We start from the raw sequence: 21,766 nt of genomic DNA on the forward strand, positions 1-21,766 counted from the left end.
AACATTGGAGGTAAGTGTGGAGACATTCGAATGCAATCGAATCTGGCGCTAGTTAGTATGCGTTCGTACGCGGAACAGCTCGTTGTTTGCTAACGTTGCCACACCGAACCGAGGCATGTCTTATCTTATCGCCATACTCCAGAGTATGCAAACAAAACAAGAACGTGAATGACTGTGGAGGGTTTTGGAACCATTGCGAAAGCGTTCGGTTTCATTCAGTCAGCACCCGTAAACGCGATGCGCGCTTCGCACTAGTGGTGTTAATTTTACTTCGGAATTTTTTGCGAACAGTTATGTTGCGTCACAGCCTACTATTGCTTTTGCCTCTTGTGCTGGTTTTGCTGATAAGTGGCGTACCGTTTCGTCCAACCGTAGCCGACAGCACGGTACCATTAGCAGAGCGCGCAGCGCGCCGCGTTATCTTCTACAAGCCGGAACGTGACAATAACGAGACGCAAACCGTCAACAAGTCGAACATTTTCGATCCACCAAAGGTCTGCAAGGAAGGTTATCAGCTCGATCGGCACTCCCGGTGTCGTCGATTGATGGGCTAGGGTTCTAGCGGCTCACCTACACCTACTTCCCACCCCCTCCCCGGGCGTGCCCAAGCAACCCAAGTGTGCGTATAGCTGTCTACCAGGAGACAGCTGTCAGTGTGTCGTGCCGTATATTGGGGTCCAGTCTCGGTCAGAATTTACGCCGCGAAAGTGTGCTCTCACGGCGGCAAACGGATTGACCCGGAACGTATACTTCACGCACACACACACCGACATCAGCACGCCTGAAAACCCAAAGTGCCCCAAAAGACGAACCCACTCTATCATGAGATCATCAAATCAATTACCGCTATTGCTGCTAGTACTTACCATGGTACTCCTGGTACCGGCTGCCACCGGTGTGAGGGTAATTTTTTGGCGTCCACTATCACCACCTACCAGTACTACCGGCTTGAACAACGCGAACATATTGCGGTCACCTAATCTGGCTGGCAGCAGCTGTGGGAACGGTCAAGTGACAGATAGCCGCGGTATCTGCCGTAGTACTATATCGTTCTAAAAACCATACCGCTGCCGGTAGTTAATTCTCGGAAATCACATCACGCCTTATTATCGGACAGGTGGTAATTTCAAGAAACGAAAAAAAGGATAAGGATTCTGATAGCTAAAGGTGCGGATAAATATTAATTCAATTGATAAGTTAACATTTTAGTGCACCAGCACCTGGCAAAGAAGGTATCTACATTTGTGCGATACTGTATCTCTAAAATTTGGTTAGTTAGACGTGTTTCGTGTAGCCGGTCTGAAGGAACCGTTCAAACGTGTACCCGAACACCATGCGAGTTGATCGTTTGCTTACGGTAGGTGCGCTCCTGTTCGCCCTAGTGCTGGTGTGCGATGAACTACCGCGTACGGAGGCGGTACGGTTGCTATACCGAAGTCTCTGCGGTGACAGCAAGTACGCGAATGTGCTCAGTTCACCGCATACTCCCAAGTGTCGGTCTAACGAAAGCGTCGACCTGTGGGGCTACTGTCGACAGGTGGTCAAGTTTTAGTGCTGGTGCGTCTGTTTTGTTAGCTTATCCTTAAAACACATCTTTTATAATGCGCACACAATGTGATTGAACGTAGATTTTAATTGTTAAAAATTGTGATTGATTTCATTGCAGCGGCGACCTTCTAGGTTAATGGGCCAAGTTCACTCACTGGTATAGATGGCACTCAAACATGGGAAGAACATGGCTAAACGATGCTACATCCTCAGGCTGAACATCCTCAGTGAAGTGGAAGCGCTACTTAGACAAAACCTCAACTACCTAGTGTAAACGTAATTACTATTCTATCGCTTGTTACCCAAGCAAAAACCCCATACTGTTAATCTGAATAAAAGCTAATATAAACCGTTCTACTTCACATCACTGTGCTTGCTGTTTTGCCTATTAATTAACCACGTGCGAGCTCAGCATGTCACAAGATAAAGGTTCTTTACACCGTTCCATCGTACTGACCACTTATCATTCTTTATTGACATCGGTTCGCTTTCTTATGCCTGGTGTTTCATATCTACCACGCTACACCGTGCCAACACACAAGGTCTCACATATTTCCCTCCACCTCCATGTGACAAATGCTCTACGAAAATTTCGAACCAATACCAGAATGTTTCCTACCGTCTCCCGTAAGTATTGGATTGAACCCCTTATGTTTTAAGATAAATTATACCCATTTCATAATAGTTCCAGCATTGCACCTCGGAACCTACCTGATAAACACGGGGGGGGGTACACACCCACGGCCAGATTTCTCACCACCAAATGTTGCCCGAAATCAACTCGGGCTCGCAACTCTGCTATCTACGTGCACAGACACACAGGCCGATATTTGATTTTGACCAGTCACGTAACATAAATCAAAACGTTATTAGAATGCTTTACGCCTATTGGAAACACATCGAGCGCATAGCCCATACTCCCGAACGGGAACACTTGCACATTGAAAGTGGAGTGTAAATGAAAGCATGAAAAGTGATGAATTATCTGGAAAAGGTTATACAAGGAAATTTACGAAATGTGAGTTTTTAAAGGTACTATTTAGAGATGAGAATAATAACTCATTAAGGTGAGTTATTGACTGAGTGAGTGACTCACATAACGAGTTAACTGTATGGTAGACTCTTTGAACAGTTATTGGGTCGGTCCGGTGATGTATGTGATAAACGGCGCCAGTTCTACACGACAGGACCAGGTATCAAATCTCATCCAGATCTTCCCTCCATGGCGAGGACGTTAGAGGTCATAAGTAGTGTTGGGTAAATCTGATTCAGATTCATGAATCTGAATGAATCTTTGAACTGAATGAATAATTCTGAATCTGAATGTCAAAGATTCATGAATTGTCGAAGATTCATGAATCTGTTGGGAGTCGACTCATGAATTGAATGATTCTTCACTGAAAATTCATATGAATGACTCTATTCAGAAGATTCATTAAGCACAACACTAGTCATAAGGCTATAAAGAAGAAGAAGAATGAGTGAAATCACTCTTTCAAGAGTGATATGACTCGTTAATGAGTGATTCAAAGGATGCCATAAAGAGTCACGATTCTTTTGAGAATCAAGTGAGTGACTTACATTGCAAAGGAGTTATAGTAACTCTTTGAGGATATTCGAATTAACTCACTCACAGGAAAGATTTAATTCACTCATTAAGAGTCACTTAGTTTCGTTCCTCTAGTTTGAACTTATAAACACTCGACTACGTTCAAGTCACAATGTGAAGTATGTAATCTGCACGACAAACTATTTGTATTACCACTAAGCAGTAGCTTTTTAAGAACGAAAAATGACACTTATTGTCATTTACCTTTTTCTTTCGTGTCTGTAAGTAATGTTTTGCTATAAAAGTTAACAACCACCATTTGACCACATCTGACAACAGTTCTATACCTATAAAGGCAAAAAAAAAACAAATCCACTCAACTAATGAAACGAAGTGAGAGTTTTGCGTTTGGTAAGTGAGGTGTGTGTGTGCGTGTAGATGTGTGTGTGTGTCCTTATCTATTTACGTACGTTTCAGGTACGCTTAACACCTGTCATCCTCGAGCGGAACTCCCGGGAAGTTAGTAAGAATAGTCAATACAGGAGCGTTCACCAGTCGCGTTCGTAAATGTCAATTAACAGCAAATCTAGTGTGGATTACAAGAAAAGAAAACGATATGGATGTGTGTTGTTGATTGTGCATTAATACAAGCCGTGGGTAAGTAGTGACGACTGTGTTCCAGGCGAGCAAAACCGACTGCAAATTCTTAACTCTACCCCGATTGAAATGAATGTAGGCGAGGCGATCACCCACACAAAACCGATACGGTCGCATCCCAAAGGAGGTTGCGATTTTTTTGTTTTTGGTTTTGGTTTCGCCGGATGTGTAACTTGCCCAGTTGGGTTGAGGTTGTTTACTTCCCGGTTAGTGGCTGGTTACAATCGAGGTCGGGTTTTAGTTCTTGCCTCTGTAGCCCGTTCCATTTCCACAGCAGTTTGCCCGGAGGAACACTGGAGCGTGGTGATAAATAAATAAATTTGTAAAAACTAACCAATCCCTCCGTTGACGGTGTTGGGCGTCCCGGTGTCCTTGCCGGCTAGAACCTGGAACCGAACTAAGACGGCACAAAACCATGGATGCACAAGAAACTAAAGGATATTGTGAGAAGAAGAAAAATGTATATATATGGTTCCACAGTTTGTCGTTGTTTTCTGGGGGGGACACACGCTGCCCATTCGAGCAGTATGTCCGGAACGTGGCACTGGAGCAGATCAGAGAAAATGGCAGCTGAAAGCCACGAGGTTGAGCATTTAATGGCAATAAATTAAATTAAGGTGACAGCTTTCAGACGCTTCGAATGAATGTTTGTTTGGGCTTTGTGTCTGTGTGTGGGAGGAGAGTGCGTTAGTGGGCAGCATTTGGTGATGCATTTACCGCCTTTGGTTTATAGGGTTGCTCTTTCTTCGACACCACACGGAAGCGTATTTTCGTCGGTTTTTGTCTATATTTTTGATCTTGGTCGATAGAAACCCGGCACAACTACCCCTGGAACGATGAGCCTGCTTTTTTTCGGGGGAAATGAAAATGAATGCTCATGCTCCCTGCCTAGTACCACTACCGAGAGAGCGCACTACGAACCGGTAACCGGTGGCTAAATTATGATTTGATGATTTGCTGACACTAACCCCGAGCGAAAACTTTTCTCGCTGTGAAGTCCGATTAGCCTTCCGGCGCTAGAGTGCGGTACGTTGCGTGACCAGACTCCGAGAGAACATAACCTCAACGTGCATGACGCTTCGGCTGTGCGAGATTGCGAGTGATGCAAGTTTGACGTACCGCAGGTGTTCCTCAACATTCTCCACAACTCTTTAATGCGAACCTGTCAATCGATGCGATTGCGGTATCCCAAAAATTTTGAGCTGGAAGCGGTGGAGAGTTGGATGACCCGTGTTTTCTTGCTTGTGTAGGGTGGGAGTCGGTGGTGGGTCTTCTACTCTGCTCCATTCATCACGCCGGTGAACACGATGAAACGGTGCTGATGGTGCACTGAGCGCACAGAGCTGGAGGACATAAAAATAACATTCAGTTACATTGCCGGTAACGATCCCAAGATCAAAACACCCTTCGACCCGCTCACCTACCCCACCTACCCCTCCCCTTCAAACACACACAGAGTGGTGAAGAGGATATGGCAACAAAATTGCGATACTCACTACACTGCCATCCACTCGCACATACACCGACAGCAGTGCTCGTTCCGCAAACGTGTCACGTAGTAATTTTATTTATTATGAAACACTGTATACATTTAAAAAGGTACATTTTCAACAAAAATATACGAGGGAAGAAGATGTAAAAACGAGACACGAGTACACACAAATACACATTGCGAAGATGAGACGCAGGCGAGGATAAACTTTCCTTTTGAAGGTGAATCCATTTACAGATTTTTGGTTCCCGGTTTTTTTTTTTTTGTTATTTTTTATCCTCTCCCCAGTTTTACCTTGTTTCTTTTTTCCTCCTTTACCTCCTTTACTGTAGAATATGGAGGTTTTTTTTCGTGGTACAAATGTTCTTTATTTTGTTCAATCTTTTTCCTGTTTTTTTTCTTTCTTCTCCACCTCGAATTGCGATGAAACAAAACAGTAAAGTACAAACGTCGGAGTGTTTTTTTTGTTTTTTGGTTGTTTAGTTAAGCAACGAAGACAGGCAAACCGCGCTCGGGAAAAAAAGGATAATCATGATTTATTTAACCACTCATCTCTTACTGTTTCTCCTTCTGGCCGTATCAGCCCGAACATGATTGACCGAATGCACTTAACTTGAAACCAATACTAGCGCATCAAGCAACGGTTTTTTTTGTATATTCTCTTGCCGGTCACCTGAGAACTCATTTGTTGTGGGTGGTAGAGGTTTAAGGGTAGCTAAATTCATTGAAGGGTAGGGACAGTTGAACAGTATCGAAAGTTTTTTTTTTTCTTCTGTTTCTGATTTCCCTTTACCTGGTTTGGTATGTGTGTATACTATTTTAGCCCAGCTGTCAAAATATGCATTGTGGTGTAATTTACGGTCGCTCGGAGACTGCACAAACGTGTCGGAAAACGTTGCTATATATTCGACCCCCCAAAAACATCCCCACCTACCACCCCCCCCCCCCCCCCCTTACTTACCATCATCCCTTTCATTCGTTTGGCAGATAGTGGAAAAAACACACACCAAATTAAATGAGAACGAAACACAGGTAAAGCAGCATTTTTCGAATGTCGCAAAACGAAAGATGAAATACACACACAACGACACACACACACACCATGGATGACCATTTTCTTTTCGTGGTTGGTTGTTTTTGTATTTGTTTTTTTTTTGGTTTGATTTTACATAATTTTTTCTTTAACTGGATGTGGCAAAGCACTCACTTGAACGGTTCACTGGAAGAAAGCGCTCTTTTCGGGGTGGTTTTTGGGAGGGGATTTTCCCTTTGTTTTTCTTTCACCTTTTTTTTTGTTTTGGTTTTTCTTTTGTTCTTTTCTTGTGGCTAGATGAGAGAAAAACAACCGTACAAGATGGGTCCGTGAGACGATTGCACTAATGATTTTTACCTCCCTTAAGCGCGCGAGTCTCAAACTACCTGCAATGGCCACCATTTTTTTTCATTTCGTTTCATTTTCGATTACGTGTATAACAACTTGTTTTATGTTTGTTTTTCTATTCTTGTTTTGCTTTCTTGTGTCCGCTTCATATAAATACTGGATAGCTGGGAATTTGTTGCTTTTTATTCGTGTTTTTTTCTATCGCTTATCCCATTGACACGTTAGTTTAGAGTTTTTTGTTTGGTTTTTTTTCTGCGGTAGTGTATCGCTTCATTGAGCGCAACTTCATTATGCGTATGATACTTCATAATTGTTGATTTCGCGTATCCTTTTCTCCTGCCACATTGTTTGCGCGGCAATAGTATGCATTTGTTTGTCTTTTTTCCTCCCTTCTGTCTATCTGGTTGTGTATCTGACCCCGTCACTTAAAAAAAACTATAAAAATTTGAAATTTGATTCATTTTAATCCGAATTGATTGAAATAAGTTTCTTTTCACTCAAATAATGCTTTAAACAAGAAAAAGAATAAAAAAACGGAAAAAAAAATTTTAGAAAAATTTCAACTCGAAAATTTCATAAGGCTTACCCCTTACCTTTTTTTGAGTAATTTTACAAAAAATTAAAAATTTATTTATTTTAATGCCAATTGGTTGAATTTAGTTTCTTTTCACTCAAATTATGCTTTAAACTAAAAAAAAATAATGCCGCAAACGACAATTGCTAAGCATGTAGTGTCGGGGTGAGTGTAGTGTTTTTGATAGTCTAGGGCGTGTTTGGTTTTTCCGTTTTGAACCACCAAAAACGACACGCTTCTGTATCTGATTTGGTCATTTCTTACCTATGCTTGCCTTACGTACGTTTATTCTCTTTTTGTTTTTTTGTTCTAAGCAGCTTTTGAATAATTATTATTATCTGTTTTTAGCTTGGGGTTTGTATCTTTATGATCGGTTTTTGTAACAAATTTTCATCCCATCCTTCCATACAAAAAAAAATCTGAAGCGCTCCAGAAAAGGCATGGAAAATGCAACATACAAGCCACAAAAAACACACACACATCCGTCTCCTTAGGATGGGTACCTTTGTTTCTTCATATTTTGATTATGTTTTGTGTTTTGCTTCTCTGTATGATGATGAGTATGTTGGCCGATAAAACACTTCCTACTGACAACATTACGCAACGCAAAGAGAAACTGATACAAATTAGAACTGTGTTAGCATTTCCTTAGTACGCCTGGAAATAGGCAATATAATTTTTTCATAACAAAAAAATGTATTAACTAATTTAATGACAGTGGAAAGAACTCCTTCAGAATCACAGATTTTTTAAACTGCATCATCAACATTCACGAAGTGTAACAGACAGGCCAAAACATTAGAAAATCCTCCCCACATGAACGAGCAAACAATTGCATACATTTTGGCGTTTAAATCACTATTTGAACCACAACTGAAACGGACTAATTTCGGCTATATTTATTTTGCAAATTTTAATTGCTTAGCAACATATACAAAACATTAACAACAAGAAAAATGAATAAAAATTGTTTATAGATTAAATTTTTGTCAAATGAACTTTTATCAAAAGAAACATTTTCCCTACTTTAATTTTCAAATAATATTGCTTTTTATGACTTCCTCTCATTTAAAAGTGTTTTTAATTTAATAAGTAAAATAACGGTATAAAATGCTCCTTTTGTGAGCCAGAAGTTTTTCTTTCTTTCTTCTTTAAAATAAATATCTTCAAAATAGTACCGCAGCGCCTGACAGTATGCAATCGAAACGAAAAAATACTCTTAATTCAAATTATAGTGGTTTGAGTCGTCTCAAAAGTTCGTCACATTCTTCATTACGTTGCTTTTCATCATTCCAGCACAATCATTTCTCAGCCAACAAATACTACTGATAAGATAATGTTTTTGTTGTTTTTTTTCCGTATTTGTACAAGTAACTTGTGTTTATTTTTCACTTACGCTACTCCTCACATAATACTTAGATGCAGTTTGGATGCTGCATGCGAGTAATTGTTGATATCCTAAACACAGCAAGGCGTTATAATTCATCCTTCCAAAACAAAACCAAAAAAAACCCGTTCCCGACCCGAGCGTACGTACGGCTGACGCGTTTTTGGTAATCAGGGAAGGGAGCGAAATTGGGTCGGAAATTGACAGCAAATATTGAACAGCACTATATACGTCCGGGATATGTTTCATTCACATTGATTCCGGAAGCGTTCGCTCCCACTTCACCATACCGCCGCACACAAACCAACATTAGGGCACCGAAATTAATTGTCCGATGCTTAAAAAAGCTCACTCATTTCCATGTACCACTTTTTGTTTTCCCTTCTTTTTCTTAGCTCCATTCGGTTTCGGTGTAGGATTAATGCGAATTAGCTATGCCAGTGGTTTAAACATTGTGGCGCGTTTTATGCGGTTGATATAAATCCAGCTTCAGCCCGGTACTGCTGCCTGTGTACCCCTTTTTGCTAGCATTAGTGTACGCCGATATGTCTGATTTATATGTTTATGTTTATATCACACGCTTACGGTGCGCATATAAGCATACATCCCACTATCCTACTGTCATCACCATTTGATTTTTTTTGTTCTTCATTTTTTTTTTGGTTTTGCCCTAACACTTATCCTCGCACAGCAAACGGAATCGATGGAGGCGCATGTGGGCGGGGAGAGGCGCGGGATGGTGATGTAGTCGGGCCAGAAGGGCGTTCATGTTGTTTGTCCTGTTGCTAAGCGTAAGAGTGTAGCCAATATGTTGCATTTTGTTTGCATCAACATTGCTCGCTGCAGTGGTAGCCGATATGAATATGAGTCGCACTGTTAGCAGCTTTGGATCGACACGGATTTAGTAGTGAATTTATTTCCCATTTTCCTATCCCTACCGTCCTTTACCAACATTTTCTTTTTGCAGCTTTATTGTACTTCTAGTCTAGTCCCTTACATATTGGTCACCGCACGCATTTCCGCACAGAGATATGACGATTCTATATTTACATGTACACCCTCACACATGCATACACACGCACAATCGCAAACACACACACACACACATACACGTCAACACACGTACACAGCACACCAATTGAGGTGAACGGGTGCTCGATTTGATCGGAATCGCTTAATGTTTTATTTATTTATTAGTATATTCCCAAAGCAGGACCGTATAGCGTAGCCATTTCAGTATATTACATCACTCAATTACAGGATTTCTTTTCATAAGATTTACGTTCATCCTTTACACTACCTGATTATGTATGTATGAATGTGTATTGGTATATGTTTGTGTGTCTGCATGCGTGAGTGCTAGGTGGAAATTGCTGGAGAAGCAAGCCTGATAAAGCCCTCCGTAAGTGGCTAGCGTTTGATTTGTTTCGTTTTTCTTTTCTTCTTTCTTCTTTTGCTTGTTAAATTACACAACACCCCGATAATCGACACTTGGTTGAAGACACTAAAAAGGATTCATGTAGAGCTCTTGTGTAGATAAATCTCGTCCCATGGATTGCATACCTTAAGGCGGTATTGGTGAAATTATAACGTCACTTCGTAAAACGCCCGGAAGGTATGCAATCCAAACAACACTATTTGATTTACTAAGAACAACTTAGTCTCTTTGATTTGTTTTGTCGTTTTTTTTTGTTTAAACAGTATTATGAGTGGGATAACCTTATATTAGTTGGTTTTAACATATCTTTTTTTTTTCTTTTTCAAGAACGAATAACCGTACAAGATGTGTGGTCTTAATTACGGATTTTAGTAGCTTCATGCTATAGTACCAACCATCACATGTTTTGTGGTGTAAGAATACTGTACTGTTACGAACGTGGCTGACCAAACAGATTGTGTAACCCAACGGAGAACAGCTGATGGAACAGTTTGATTGATGCATTGACTGACTTCCTTTCTACCATTCTTTACGTTGTACAATCGGGCAAGCGAAAGGGATGAATAAGAATAAAAAAAAGGGAACACCATCGTGTCAAGAAAGAAATGAATAAAACAAAAAAAAACATACTCACACACACAAACGTTAAGCTAACCTGCCGAGTGACGCAGCGAACCGACTCTTCAGGACACCCGGTGAAACAATTCGTGAATGACGCAAACTCGGGTTTATGGTGTGTCTGATTGAAATTCATTAACTCTGTTTACACAGCTTACTCTATAGCTGTAGCTCCTTTTTGCGTTTCGTACGTTTGCCGTTGCGCAAGTGTTACCTCACCACCGCCACTGCAAAACGTGTCAACGGGGTCATGATTAATGGCGTGGCGTGGCGGGAAGAATGGATGTTGGTTTACCACCGGATTTTCATTCTCCAAACGGTAAGCTTCCATCGCAGACAGTTCTCCTAGTTTGGTTGCTTTTTTTTTTATTCTTCTTTTGTTGCTTGAAATTGAAAGCGAATTCCAAAAAAAAAGAAGGAAAGGATGGAAGTTATTTTGAGTGAGTCAATTATCACCCTGCCATGAAGGTTCGTTTGCGTGTAGGTTAGGTTCCGTGGGCATTACCGGGGAAAACTACGGATATCGAGAAAAAATTACATCCCCCAATAGGACCAGTAAAGTATTGCACCGGCAAGCAGCAACACTGCATCGCTGCTAGGAAAAAATCTCGTACGCATATTTCCGCATACGCGAGGCGAGCTTTCCCAAGTTGCTGACGGGAGCTATCATTCCAAAAAACCGTCAGTCGGTAGCACAATTAATCAAAAGAGGACGAAGCAACCAAGAAAAAAAAACAAGCGACGAACAGCATCCAAAGCCAACATTCCCGAGCGGCAGTTTAGTTTTCGTTTTCCGAGCATCATAATCATATTCACCACCACCATCGTATGCCTTGATTTAAAGTTCATTCCACCGACATGTTTGTTTTTTTTTACATTCCCTCTCGTTCAAAGGGTCCTCACCTTCACCCACCCATTCCCGGCCAATATTGAATAGATGTGAATGGGGGAATCAAATCAACAGCCAAAAAAAAAGAAAGACTCCCCCCAAAAAAACACATCCTTCCCAAAAACGGGGCAACTCTTCCAAAAAACCAAAGATGGATGAACTTCGGGTGTAACAAGTTTCTTCCCTTTTCTTCCTGGCCGCTTCTTCCCTGTCTTCCTACCAGCTACTTGCATCACGACGTGCTTTCACTCCTAAGAATGCGAAAAAAAGAACATTACGCTTAACATGCATCTCGCGCACTGTCCGTCCCTACTATATTCGGAAGGTGTTGTTTGCCAGTGAGTTTTCTGCTAACGATGGTGTACAAAATGGTGGAAAAAAACAGCAGCAGCATGTATAAACCCGCGTTACCTCCACTCACGGTGCACTCAGACAGTTTTTGTGAGGGGGGTGGTTTGGAAGGGGGGGGGGGAGTTGCTGCAAGCAAACCCGACCAAAACCGTCTACAAAACGGCGTCTCCGAAAGCGGTCCTATTTGTTGCTAGTTCTTTTTTTCTTCCCTTTTCTTCTCCCGCTTACACAATTTATTAAACCATCTTGTTCTTTCAGTTTTTTTTTTTGCTTTCGTTCCCCGAGAACTCATCCTATTTTTTTTTCGTCCTTCCTGTCTAGGCGTTTGCTCCATTTTGTGTACCCGTGGGGCAATATTACGTCCCCCCCCCCCCTTCACACGGTGCGCCATTATTTCTCTTCCGATTTTAATTTATTTTTAATGTTTATAGTCAACTCTTGGCAGCTTTAAATTTAGTAGCTAGTAACTACACGGGCACCTTGCATGTCGCCTGTTGCCATCACCTATACACCTTGCAACTAGCTCGGTGGTGGGGGTTTTCCCCCCTCTTCCCACCCCTTTCTCCTACCCTCCCCCTCTTACTAGGAGGGCAGCAGTAGCAGCATAAAAGGAAAGGAAAATGGAGAGAATAAAAAAAACCAACAACACCCACTCACACACTAACCCACCTATTGCCGGTGTGGAGCTATCAGTTGCTTTTTTCTTGCTTCTTTGGGGTTCCACCAGCACACCCGGTTCCACCCAGCATCGGTGAAGCTTGTATTAATATTATTTACAAATTATTCGAAACTTTTAATAGAGTTTCAGTTCTCCGGGGCGTCCACTTTTCACCGGATGGGGAGCCGTTTGTTGTTTTGTTTGCTGCTTGCCCCGTATTTACTGGTGGTTCCGGTTGGGGAGAGGTGGGAAAAAAGGGGAGAAGGTGGCGGTAATGTAGTTTGTGTTCACTTTGGTTTTTCCGTTCGGTTCGCTGTGCGGAGTCCGGAGTCACTTCCTGCCGAGAGTGTTTGTCACGCGGAATGACCTGCACCAGGTTGACGTCCATCCTGAAAACCGTCCCGACCGGTGGGCCCACGAGGAAGGTGTGCATCTTTTGCTCGCTAGGTTGACTACCAGAACGTTCGAAGTGGTGTACTATTCGCTTCTTGTGTGTGTGTGTGTGGTAACATTTTGGTTTTGTTCTTCCAAGCACTTGCAAACACCGTAACTGGTAACGTCCAGTTTGTTATCAGCTCTAGTTTATCGTACATTTCCGAAGGCGTTCGCAGACAACGTGTCCGGAATGCTGACCGGTGCCGTACCTGAGCTGAGAATCGGGGACAGGTGTTGGTAGATGACCTACCACTACTAGCATTTCTGCCATGGTTGTACGCACACCGAAATACTTCAGCTGTGTGGGGGTATATAACCAAAAGCTAACCAAACAAAACTGCACACAGTACCAGTACCAGTTGCATCCAGCGTGAATGCACCACGCAACAACCCGATACACAGTTACCACAGTTGAGTGATTCAACACCGCACCGCAAAAACGCATCAAGCGCCTAGGGTTAGGGTCCGGTTGTGGTGGCATGACTGGTTGCGTGTCGGTGGTGGTAGCTTTTGGCACTAGGTAATGATGCACTCCTGTGTACACGATGGTCCAGGATGAACACCGTTCATACTACCGTATATAGCCCGATGGCTGATGATGAACTTGTTTCGTGCCAAATGGAATGGGGGGATGACTTTCACGATGAATTGCCCATTTAGAATACGAGTACGAGCGTTAGCGTTACGAATACGGAAGTTCCGAACATTCAGACACAATAAAACACTAATTTCCTAGGCGCGTGATATATAGGGAGGAAATAGGGCAAAAAGGGGAACGAAAACCGTCACTCAGCGTGTTGAAAAGTGGTCCGAAACCGTTAGGGATCATTCAACTATTACGTAACGGGGGGTTACTGACTGCGTTACGATTTGTTACACAGGGGGTGTAACGTAACACATAGTAAGATACACCTTTGTCAACAATAAGTAGACGGGTTTGACAGCCCTGTAGGAGGAGTAGGGAAGTCATTAGTGCCAAGAACGTAGAGTGAGATCGCTGCCAACCACCAACAGAGGGCGCGTGGCTAATGATACTCTCTTAGGAGAAGAAGATCAATCGCAGATAAGCGATTTTAGGCAGATCCGGCTCCAATTCTTCGATTTTATTGAGGAATGTAGAAGAGATGTGCTGGTTTTAGTTTCACCTTTTGTCGGACATCGCACTCCTACTCAAGAATTCTTTACCAGGTCAGGACACAAAGATCACAATTGACTCAGAGAGGATAGGTGCAAGTAACAACCGCGGATTAGTAAGGGTTGAAGAGGATGAGATAACAGAATTCAAGTTATCAGCCTCAGAAGAACATCCGAGAAAATAATTATTGCCATGGAAGGGGAGGGGTAGAGGGGTGATGGAGAAGGGCGGAGAGGGAAGGAGAATTCACAGTTTACGCGTTACGTAATCGTTGAATCATCCCTTACATCCACAGCAGAAGGTGAGCTAGCCAAATTGAAGCAGGAATGCTGGAATTCTGAGTTTCTGGTAAAACTTTGATGCCTTCCAACCGATAGAGCAAACGAAACGTTACTGATTGTGTTCAGGTGTGTGGAATGGGTATTTCGTCTTGTTATTACTGTCGGGTTTTGTGTTTTTGTGGACTTCCTGTTGTGATTGCCAACAAGCGCGCAATATTTTTAGCTATCCTTGCGAACTCTTATTTTGCCTGCCAATGTCATATTGAGAGGGTAACGCCACATAGAGCGACACAGTGAGTCTATCGTAAGCGCCGACCTACTCATAGTCGAGAAACGATTCGACCAAAACGAAACAAATGCTAGATATGGTTACGGTGTGTACTTACGATTTCAGTACCACTGCCTCCTTCCTCTGTCCCCAACCCGAATACAATCGGCCCTATAAGCTTTAACCTCTTAATTAGTGATATCTAATGATATTTTGTTTTTTGCTTCTCACATGCTAGGCTCACTTGTGGGTTATGCGAACCGATCCGTATACACATCCACATATATAAACAAACACACATTCATGCGGGACACCCGTGCCCATGGTGCCCGGTACAGCGGCGGACATGGAAATCAATCACAGCACCTGGAAACGGAACCTCCCCGCATCAGTTTTTACGGTTCAAACACGATCAAGCTATTATCATCGTGCTCGTCCGACTCGTGTTCCGATTGCTCCCGGTTGCGTTTCCTCCGTTCAGTTGTGTTTCCAGCTATTAGCTATTTCGTACAGAGTGTGGTAAAATTTACAACCAGGAAATTGTATTAAAGAGAGATGATTTAGAAAATAATTACATTTATATGCATGGATACGAGCACCTGAAAGTATGTAAAATTTTGTGCGGAAGAAATGAACACGGTATTGCATACTTTCCGGCGTTATAAACCCCCTCCCCCTCCCCGAGCAGGAAGGAAAATGGAACGTAATGCATCTTGTTTATGTGCAGCGTTTAAAACAGGTGTAAATTATGCCTTTTATTTCAGGCGAATTGCATACTTTCAGGCGTACCATGAATCATTTGTAATGTTGCTGGTTGTTTGCCACTACCTCTTACCTTTATAGTGAACGTCCTTGTACATAGTTGCACATATTTTTCCCCCCTTTTCCTGTTTGTTTCGAAAGTCAATGTTCGTCCGTACCGGACGATGAAGTAGTGGTTGCGGTGGTCGGAAGTTATTACCTAATGGTGCCTTGGGATGATCTGGACCACCCTGCATTAGCCTTCGCAATGCGTGCAGCTGTTAATGGTTAATTGAATGGGGGTTGTTTAGAACCTTGATGCAGGAAGGAGAGTATGGCCGGATCTACATACCTGTTGTTTAGTGATGTAGATGGGTTTGTTCATGACGATCCAGGTGACGGTTTCATAGCATGCCGGTGCCGTCGTCGAACCTTCGTACGTCATGTAGTGTTCCGTGTCGGGTAGTAGATCGCGCACGGATATTCTACGTACCGGCGCCTCATCACCACCGTACCGGATCCTTTCCAGCTGGTCAGTCAGCATGCGCAGCTCAGGATTGGAGAGATCCCCAAGCTGCAGTAGTATGGCGACACCCACGATCCCTTGCGCACGGTACAGCGCGTCACTGAAGTTTGCGTACAGCTGAGAGTTGTAGCCGAAGATTTGGATCTACCCAGAAACAAAGCGCAACGAAACCAAAAGACACCAATAAAAAGATGTTACAGCTGAAGCATCTATGACTTACCTCCGCCGGGAACGTGTAGCCTTCAACGCTGTGCTCCGAACCGAACTGATCGTGCAGTCCGTAGTGTACGTGTATCTCGTGAAATCGATAACGATACGAGAGTGGACCACCGGTAAGATTCACCGGTATTTGTGGCGTACCGTACGCCGATGACGTTTCGTTGTCTGCGGTGAAGATCACGCTGTGTCCTGTGTTGGTGATCGTGCCGCTGATCTGTTTCAAAAAGGGACGAAAAGAAAGATATATTCGTACTATGAAGGTATGGTAAACATTCCTAAAGCGTTACCTACCCGGTGTTTGTCTATGTGCAAGATGCGAAGATTTGGATCGAACAGTAATCGCTGAGGTTCCAAGTTGACCGGTGACTGTCGACGTCCCTTGTTGCACAGGGACCACTCCGGGTTGATTAAGCCCCAGAAGGCTGGACCTGATAGGTAGGATTTAGAAAGATTTTCAAATATTTAACTTTGCAGGGTTCTTCGCTTAGAAATTTAGAAAAGAAGGAATTTAAAATAATTTTCATTTAATACAGATTGTAGAGCACGGCCTACTCCGGGAATTTTGGGATGGGAAATTAATCAAAAGTGGTCGATGGACACACCAAAAGACCACCTTGAGGAAGCCAAGAATAATCGATGGACAAGCCAACAGATTAAACCTGGTGGGAAGGGAAAGGCCCTAATCGAGTATAAAATACTATAAAATCACTTGTTTGAAGTTTTGAGCTCAATTCCAATATATTTTACTTCGGGTCCTTATTGACCCTTGACGTGTTTCATTTGCGTTGTATAATTAGAGTTAATAGGGGCGGCCCGGTGGTGCATGTGATAAACGGTGCCAGTCCACACGGCCGGACCGGTTTCAAATCCCATCCGGACCGTCCCCTCGTACCAAGGACTGACTATCCGGCTACTAGTAAAAATAAGTCTAGTATGCCAGAAATGGCTGGCGTGACCTGTAAGGTCGTTAACGCCAAGAAGAGAGAAAATTAGAGTTAATTAGTTCAGCCTTTTAAATCTAGGACCACTACCTAGTACCTCCGATAGAGGGAGCTACTATACTTCTTTCAGTAGGTGAGTTGTCCTTGCTAAAGCAGCCACTAGATGGCGCTACGCGATCGCGGATTGTCTACCTGCATTTCCAACCTGCGATACTTTGAATTGTTGGGCTAAAATATTTATTTTAAATAAGAAGCTAGCACACTTTAAACCGATTAAACGAGCTCTGAGCCTTGTGGAACGTCTTGAGCATCCAATCAGCCTGTTGGTTCCATAACATAACAACTTTTCCCAACAAAAATAACAGCCCAAGAAAGCGTTACGTTTGCAAGGTGATGAAGTAATCGTGCGGCTAAACGAGCACTTCACACTGTTCTCGAAGAATACACAAACGTTCAACCCCAACTCCCCTCACGCTCGAACTTCAATGTGTTCGAATCCAAATGGATGCTTCATGAATATTTGATAAATCGTTTATCTGTGCACTTTTTCCCCTGCAGTCAGGGGTTTAGCCATTCCCGAACACCGGACCCACTCCCTTTTGCTTAACAAACACGACCAGTTCTGGGTAGGTAGATTGAAGGGTTTTCCAACCACCAAACGGTGTGGTTGCACGGGGTCGCACTATCATGACCATCAAAAGTACCGAGATCATGAGATAAGCGAAGAAACAAAATGCTGACCAGCATAATGGGTACGGTCAATGTTTACCTTTCGCTTACGGTACCACTCTCATTGCCGCTCGATGGATGCTGCTCTGTCCGATACCCTAACTAGTTTGCTCCGGCGATATGAAGAAACCGTACCGCATCGCGCGCATTCCTTTATCCTTCTTTGCTGGGTGCCGGTTTTTGCTTTCAGCCAGCAAACTGATGCTTGCAATGATACACAGTGCGCTGACTCACGTCGGTGTACGCTTACGTGACCATAGGTTGTCGAATTTGACCAGGTTATTGCTCACAATGAGCAGGCATGAAATATATGGGATGTTTCCTTTCGATTCCCTCCCATCTAGCCCTCGCTTTCCCTCACACTTTGGTCAAACTTTTATACGTTTATCCTTCCATTGCGAACCGGAATTGGTTCCAGCGGTGCGATGTTGCGCTTCGTGTGTATGACCAACTCAATCTCCCTTCCACGGAAGATTTAGTACAAACGACCTCTAGCAGCCTTTTGGGGTAGCCGACCGAATGGAATGGTATTGGGCGTCATCTTGGCGTATAGAAGAATGGGTTTAGAAATTAGATACCAACAGCAGATAGAGACCACTGCATGGTGTGGTCATGGTGCAGTGTTAGGACCGTTGTTGCACAATAGAGCGGTTCATTCGCTGCTTTTTCTATGGGAAAGATTAGTTTTGGGTAGCAATAGTTGAACGATTTTTTCTTTTTACCTACAGAATAGTGTAAGTGATCCACTCTTGGGTGCACAATGGTAGAACGACATCGAAATAAAAGTGAGCGAAAAAAAACACACATACACCTTTCACGTAACGAAGATAAAACTAACAAAACCGGAAGTGGGAGATATAAAAAAAAAATAAACACACCAACATCTCCAAGGAGTTTTGCCCCCAAAACCGAAGAGCTTGGGACGTTTATTGAGCCAGAAAAGTACAGAGTGCACACCTGCAGAGCAGAAGTCCTGCCCAAGCAGGGTAGAAGGGGCGAAAAGGAGGAGGAGAACGTGAGAAAAAGGGCGGGAGGAAGGGATGTCCAGTTGCTTCGCTGACATCAACGATACGATCATTTGTCATGATAAACCCAGTTGTCGGAAGAAGCCAACACGGGAGGGCACACGAGTCGATGGACCTATTCATTCGAACCCCCCGAATCCACACTGGGCCGTAGGCTATCGGGGAAGGGGATGACTTCCCTAAAAGTTTCACCCTCGGTTTCCAGGATGAAAGCATGTTTTCTGATATATACATATATTCTTTATGTTGGTTTGATGCTTCCCTCTTTTTTTGTATTTTGGAAGTGCAAGCAACAAAACCCAGACATCATGGGCGAAAAGTTGAAAAGTAACAAAAGAGAGTACTTGTCTTCCACGGTCGCGGCAAACAACACCACCACCATCCATTTCACTGTCAATGTGGTCAAGCGATGGATTTTTTGTTTTCGTCTCTCTACCCATACTACATATCCTCTTCTAACCGAATATCTGTGTACTTTTGTAGAACATTTTGTATGTTTTTTTTTGGGTTTCGAAATTCTCTACCACCTCCCTCCTTCACAAAACAGTTGATTGGGATAACGAAATTATTGTGCTAGCATCTTTACAGCGCACTACATTCGGTACACATATTCGGGAGTTTTTTTTCAACAGTGTTATTTATCCACCCTCATTGGAGTAGTTTGTACAGGAAACAAACACAAAACAACACATGTAACACAATATTTGATTTTGCTTTTGCTACCGAACCGGAACTTCCAGCAAACCCTGCAATCAGAGCTTGGCGATGGGAATGAATGGCTTTGATACGTCGAAGTCGGTGGTTGGCTGGCTTGATTACTAATTGTCGCAAAGATATTGCAAAAAGTATGTTCCAAAGCGGTAACAATCTCCCAACGGCATACCGTCGTACTAGTTTGCCTAATTCGGGATGCAACTTCACACTATTAGCAACGCATAATATAACACCCCCTTGCTGGTCCCACCAAGAGATGAGAATAACAACTCTTTTTAGTGAGTCAACTCAGACTTTATAAATTGATTTATTTTAATGCTAATTGACTGCAATGAGTTTCTTTTCACTTAAATAGTGCTTTAAATTAAAAAAAGAATAAAAAATCAGAAAAAAATTTCAAAAAAATTTTCAACTCGAAAATTTCATAAGGCTTACCCCTTACGATTTTTTTGGGAAATTTTGCAAAAAAATTAAATTGATTTATTTTAATGCCAATGGGTTGCAATGAGTTTCTTTTCACTCTTTTTGATGCTTTAATGAAAAAAGAGTGAAAAATAATAAAAAATTAAAAAAAATTAAAAAAATTGAAATTTTCATAAAGCTCATTTTTGCGCCTTTTTTCTCGTTCAATACAAAGTTTTAACTCATTATCTCACTCATACTCACTTTACACATCTCTAGTCCCACCATATAACCTCATAACCGTCTAACCATTAATAGTAGGTGATTTCTTTGGATGGTAAAGCTTGGACGAGATAATCGTTTGGTTGTAGAAGCTCATAATAGACCATCATCTACTACTCCCACCATATATTTGTTTTGAATATTCGAGTTGTCTATCAATTACGAGGATTGTAAGCAATCCCCATACGCTGTCCAATGATTTTGGTTTCCCTGCCAGTTGCAATCCGACCTAAAAAAAAACGTTTTCGTGATTCCTTATCCTCAAAGAGAACTTGGAAACAGCATTAATTACCAAACAACAAAATACCTTTTTTTCGATTACAGTTTTGAACCTCATTTCACCATCGAACGATTTCTGTCATTTCATTTTGACTCGTACTACGTACTGCTACATCACGGTGTGCGCTACCAAAAACGGCATCGCGCAAGAGATGCGCATTAATTTAGATTATTTTTTGCATTATCCATTCGTTGTAGCATCCCCATCGGACCCGCGGGTAGGTGTTCCATTAATCTCACCGTGGAATTGTTGCAAAACCGTTCTTTATTGATTAGCAATTAGTCAGCACTATTCGGTAGCAATCTAATGGAACGCATCATTAGCGCTGATCGTGCCGGGCGCGGACCCAAATCAACGCCGAAACACTTTTACCTCAATGCCGTGCCCGATGGAAAAGGTTTGCATTAACCGGTTTGTCCCGAAAAATTGCCAACCTTCTAAAAGCTGTTTGTTTCCGCTGATGTTGTGTTACGTTTAATGTTTTACCAGAGACGGCGCACGTTTCTTTTGCTGACGAACCCCCCTGTTGTGTAGCCTGATGGATGGATTGTTACCATCTTGAACGATTCCCACCCACACCTTACCGCCGTCTCGTAGAACAATGGGTTTTTGGGGTGAACCGTTGCCGTAATCACGCTGATCGGGTACGGGTGAAGTATTAATTTGATTAGAATCTGCATTTTATTTTACTCCCCCATCCGCGACGGGATGTACTTTGCCACGCAACCATCCGGAGTTATAAAAAAAGCTCCATAACCTCCCGTCGGTACACTATTGACCAGGTATCTTGAACATCTGGTAGCGCCGAAAGGTGAAAGGAATATATCCTCAATGTACAATGTTTCGATGTATAAATATTTCCCCTTCAGGGGCGTTTAGTGCGCGCTTTGGATGAAAACTGGTCCCGAACAAAACCGATACTTCTCGGTGCGGGGGGCGGGGAACGTGCGGATGATTCGAAATGATTGAAATGCAAATTTTACTGCCCCCCGGCCCCACCATCAAACACCGTAGTGCGAGAAGCGCAAATGAAGGTCTCCGCAGCTGAAGCTCATAAAGGAAGAATTTTCATCTTCATGCTCAGCGAAACCCTAGGGGACCGAGATCGAGAAAAGCAAACAAGAAGAGAAAAAAAATGGCACCACTAGAACAGCGAATCGCAAAAATAAAAAATAAAACCCCGGTTGAATTGTTTTTTGTTTTTTTTTTTTTTGGTTCAGTTTGTTGGGCTTTCATCGGCAACACT

General features: G+C 42.7%; 1 protein-coding gene and 1 long non-coding RNA gene across 3 annotated transcripts in view; one reads left to right on the plus strand and one right to left on the minus strand.

The window, feature by feature from the left end:
- Positions 1-16: 16 nt before the first annotated feature.
- On the plus strand, positions 17-2,248 carry LOC125763225 (uncharacterized). Of its 2 annotated transcripts, XR_007418328.1 has the most exons (3): positions 36-1,167; positions 1,667-2,175; positions 2,234-2,248. It is a non-coding gene; the product is annotated as an uncharacterized LOC125763225 (long non-coding RNA). The 2 variants fall into 2 exon arrangements; XR_007418327.1 differs by lacking the exon at positions 2,234-2,248 and having other exon boundaries at positions 17-1,167; positions 1,667-1,910.
- An 11,786-nt stretch (positions 2,249-14,034) lies between these two features.
- LOC125762931 (carbonic anhydrase-related protein 10) overlaps positions 14,035-21,766 on the minus strand; it is a 44,283-nt gene continuing 36,551 nt past the window's right edge. Inside the window, exons 4-8 of the mRNA XM_049425572.1 lie at positions 16,439-16,575; positions 16,149-16,361; positions 15,755-16,072; positions 15,497-15,680; positions 14,035-15,161 (exon numbers count right to left, since the gene is read on the minus strand). Coding sequence (XP_049281529.1) covers positions 15,139-15,161; positions 15,497-15,680; positions 15,755-16,072; positions 16,149-16,361; positions 16,439-16,575 — 875 coding nt within the window. The 3' untranslated portion in view covers positions 14,035-15,138. The remainder of the gene's footprint in view (positions 15,162-15,496; positions 15,681-15,754; positions 16,073-16,148; positions 16,362-16,438; positions 16,576-21,766) is intronic.

Source organism: Anopheles funestus, chromosome X (genome assembly GCF_943734845.2).
Source record: "Anopheles funestus chromosome X, idAnoFuneDA-416_04, whole genome shotgun sequence".
Lineage (NCBI taxonomy): Eukaryota > Metazoa > Arthropoda > Insecta > Diptera > Culicidae > Anopheles > Anopheles funestus.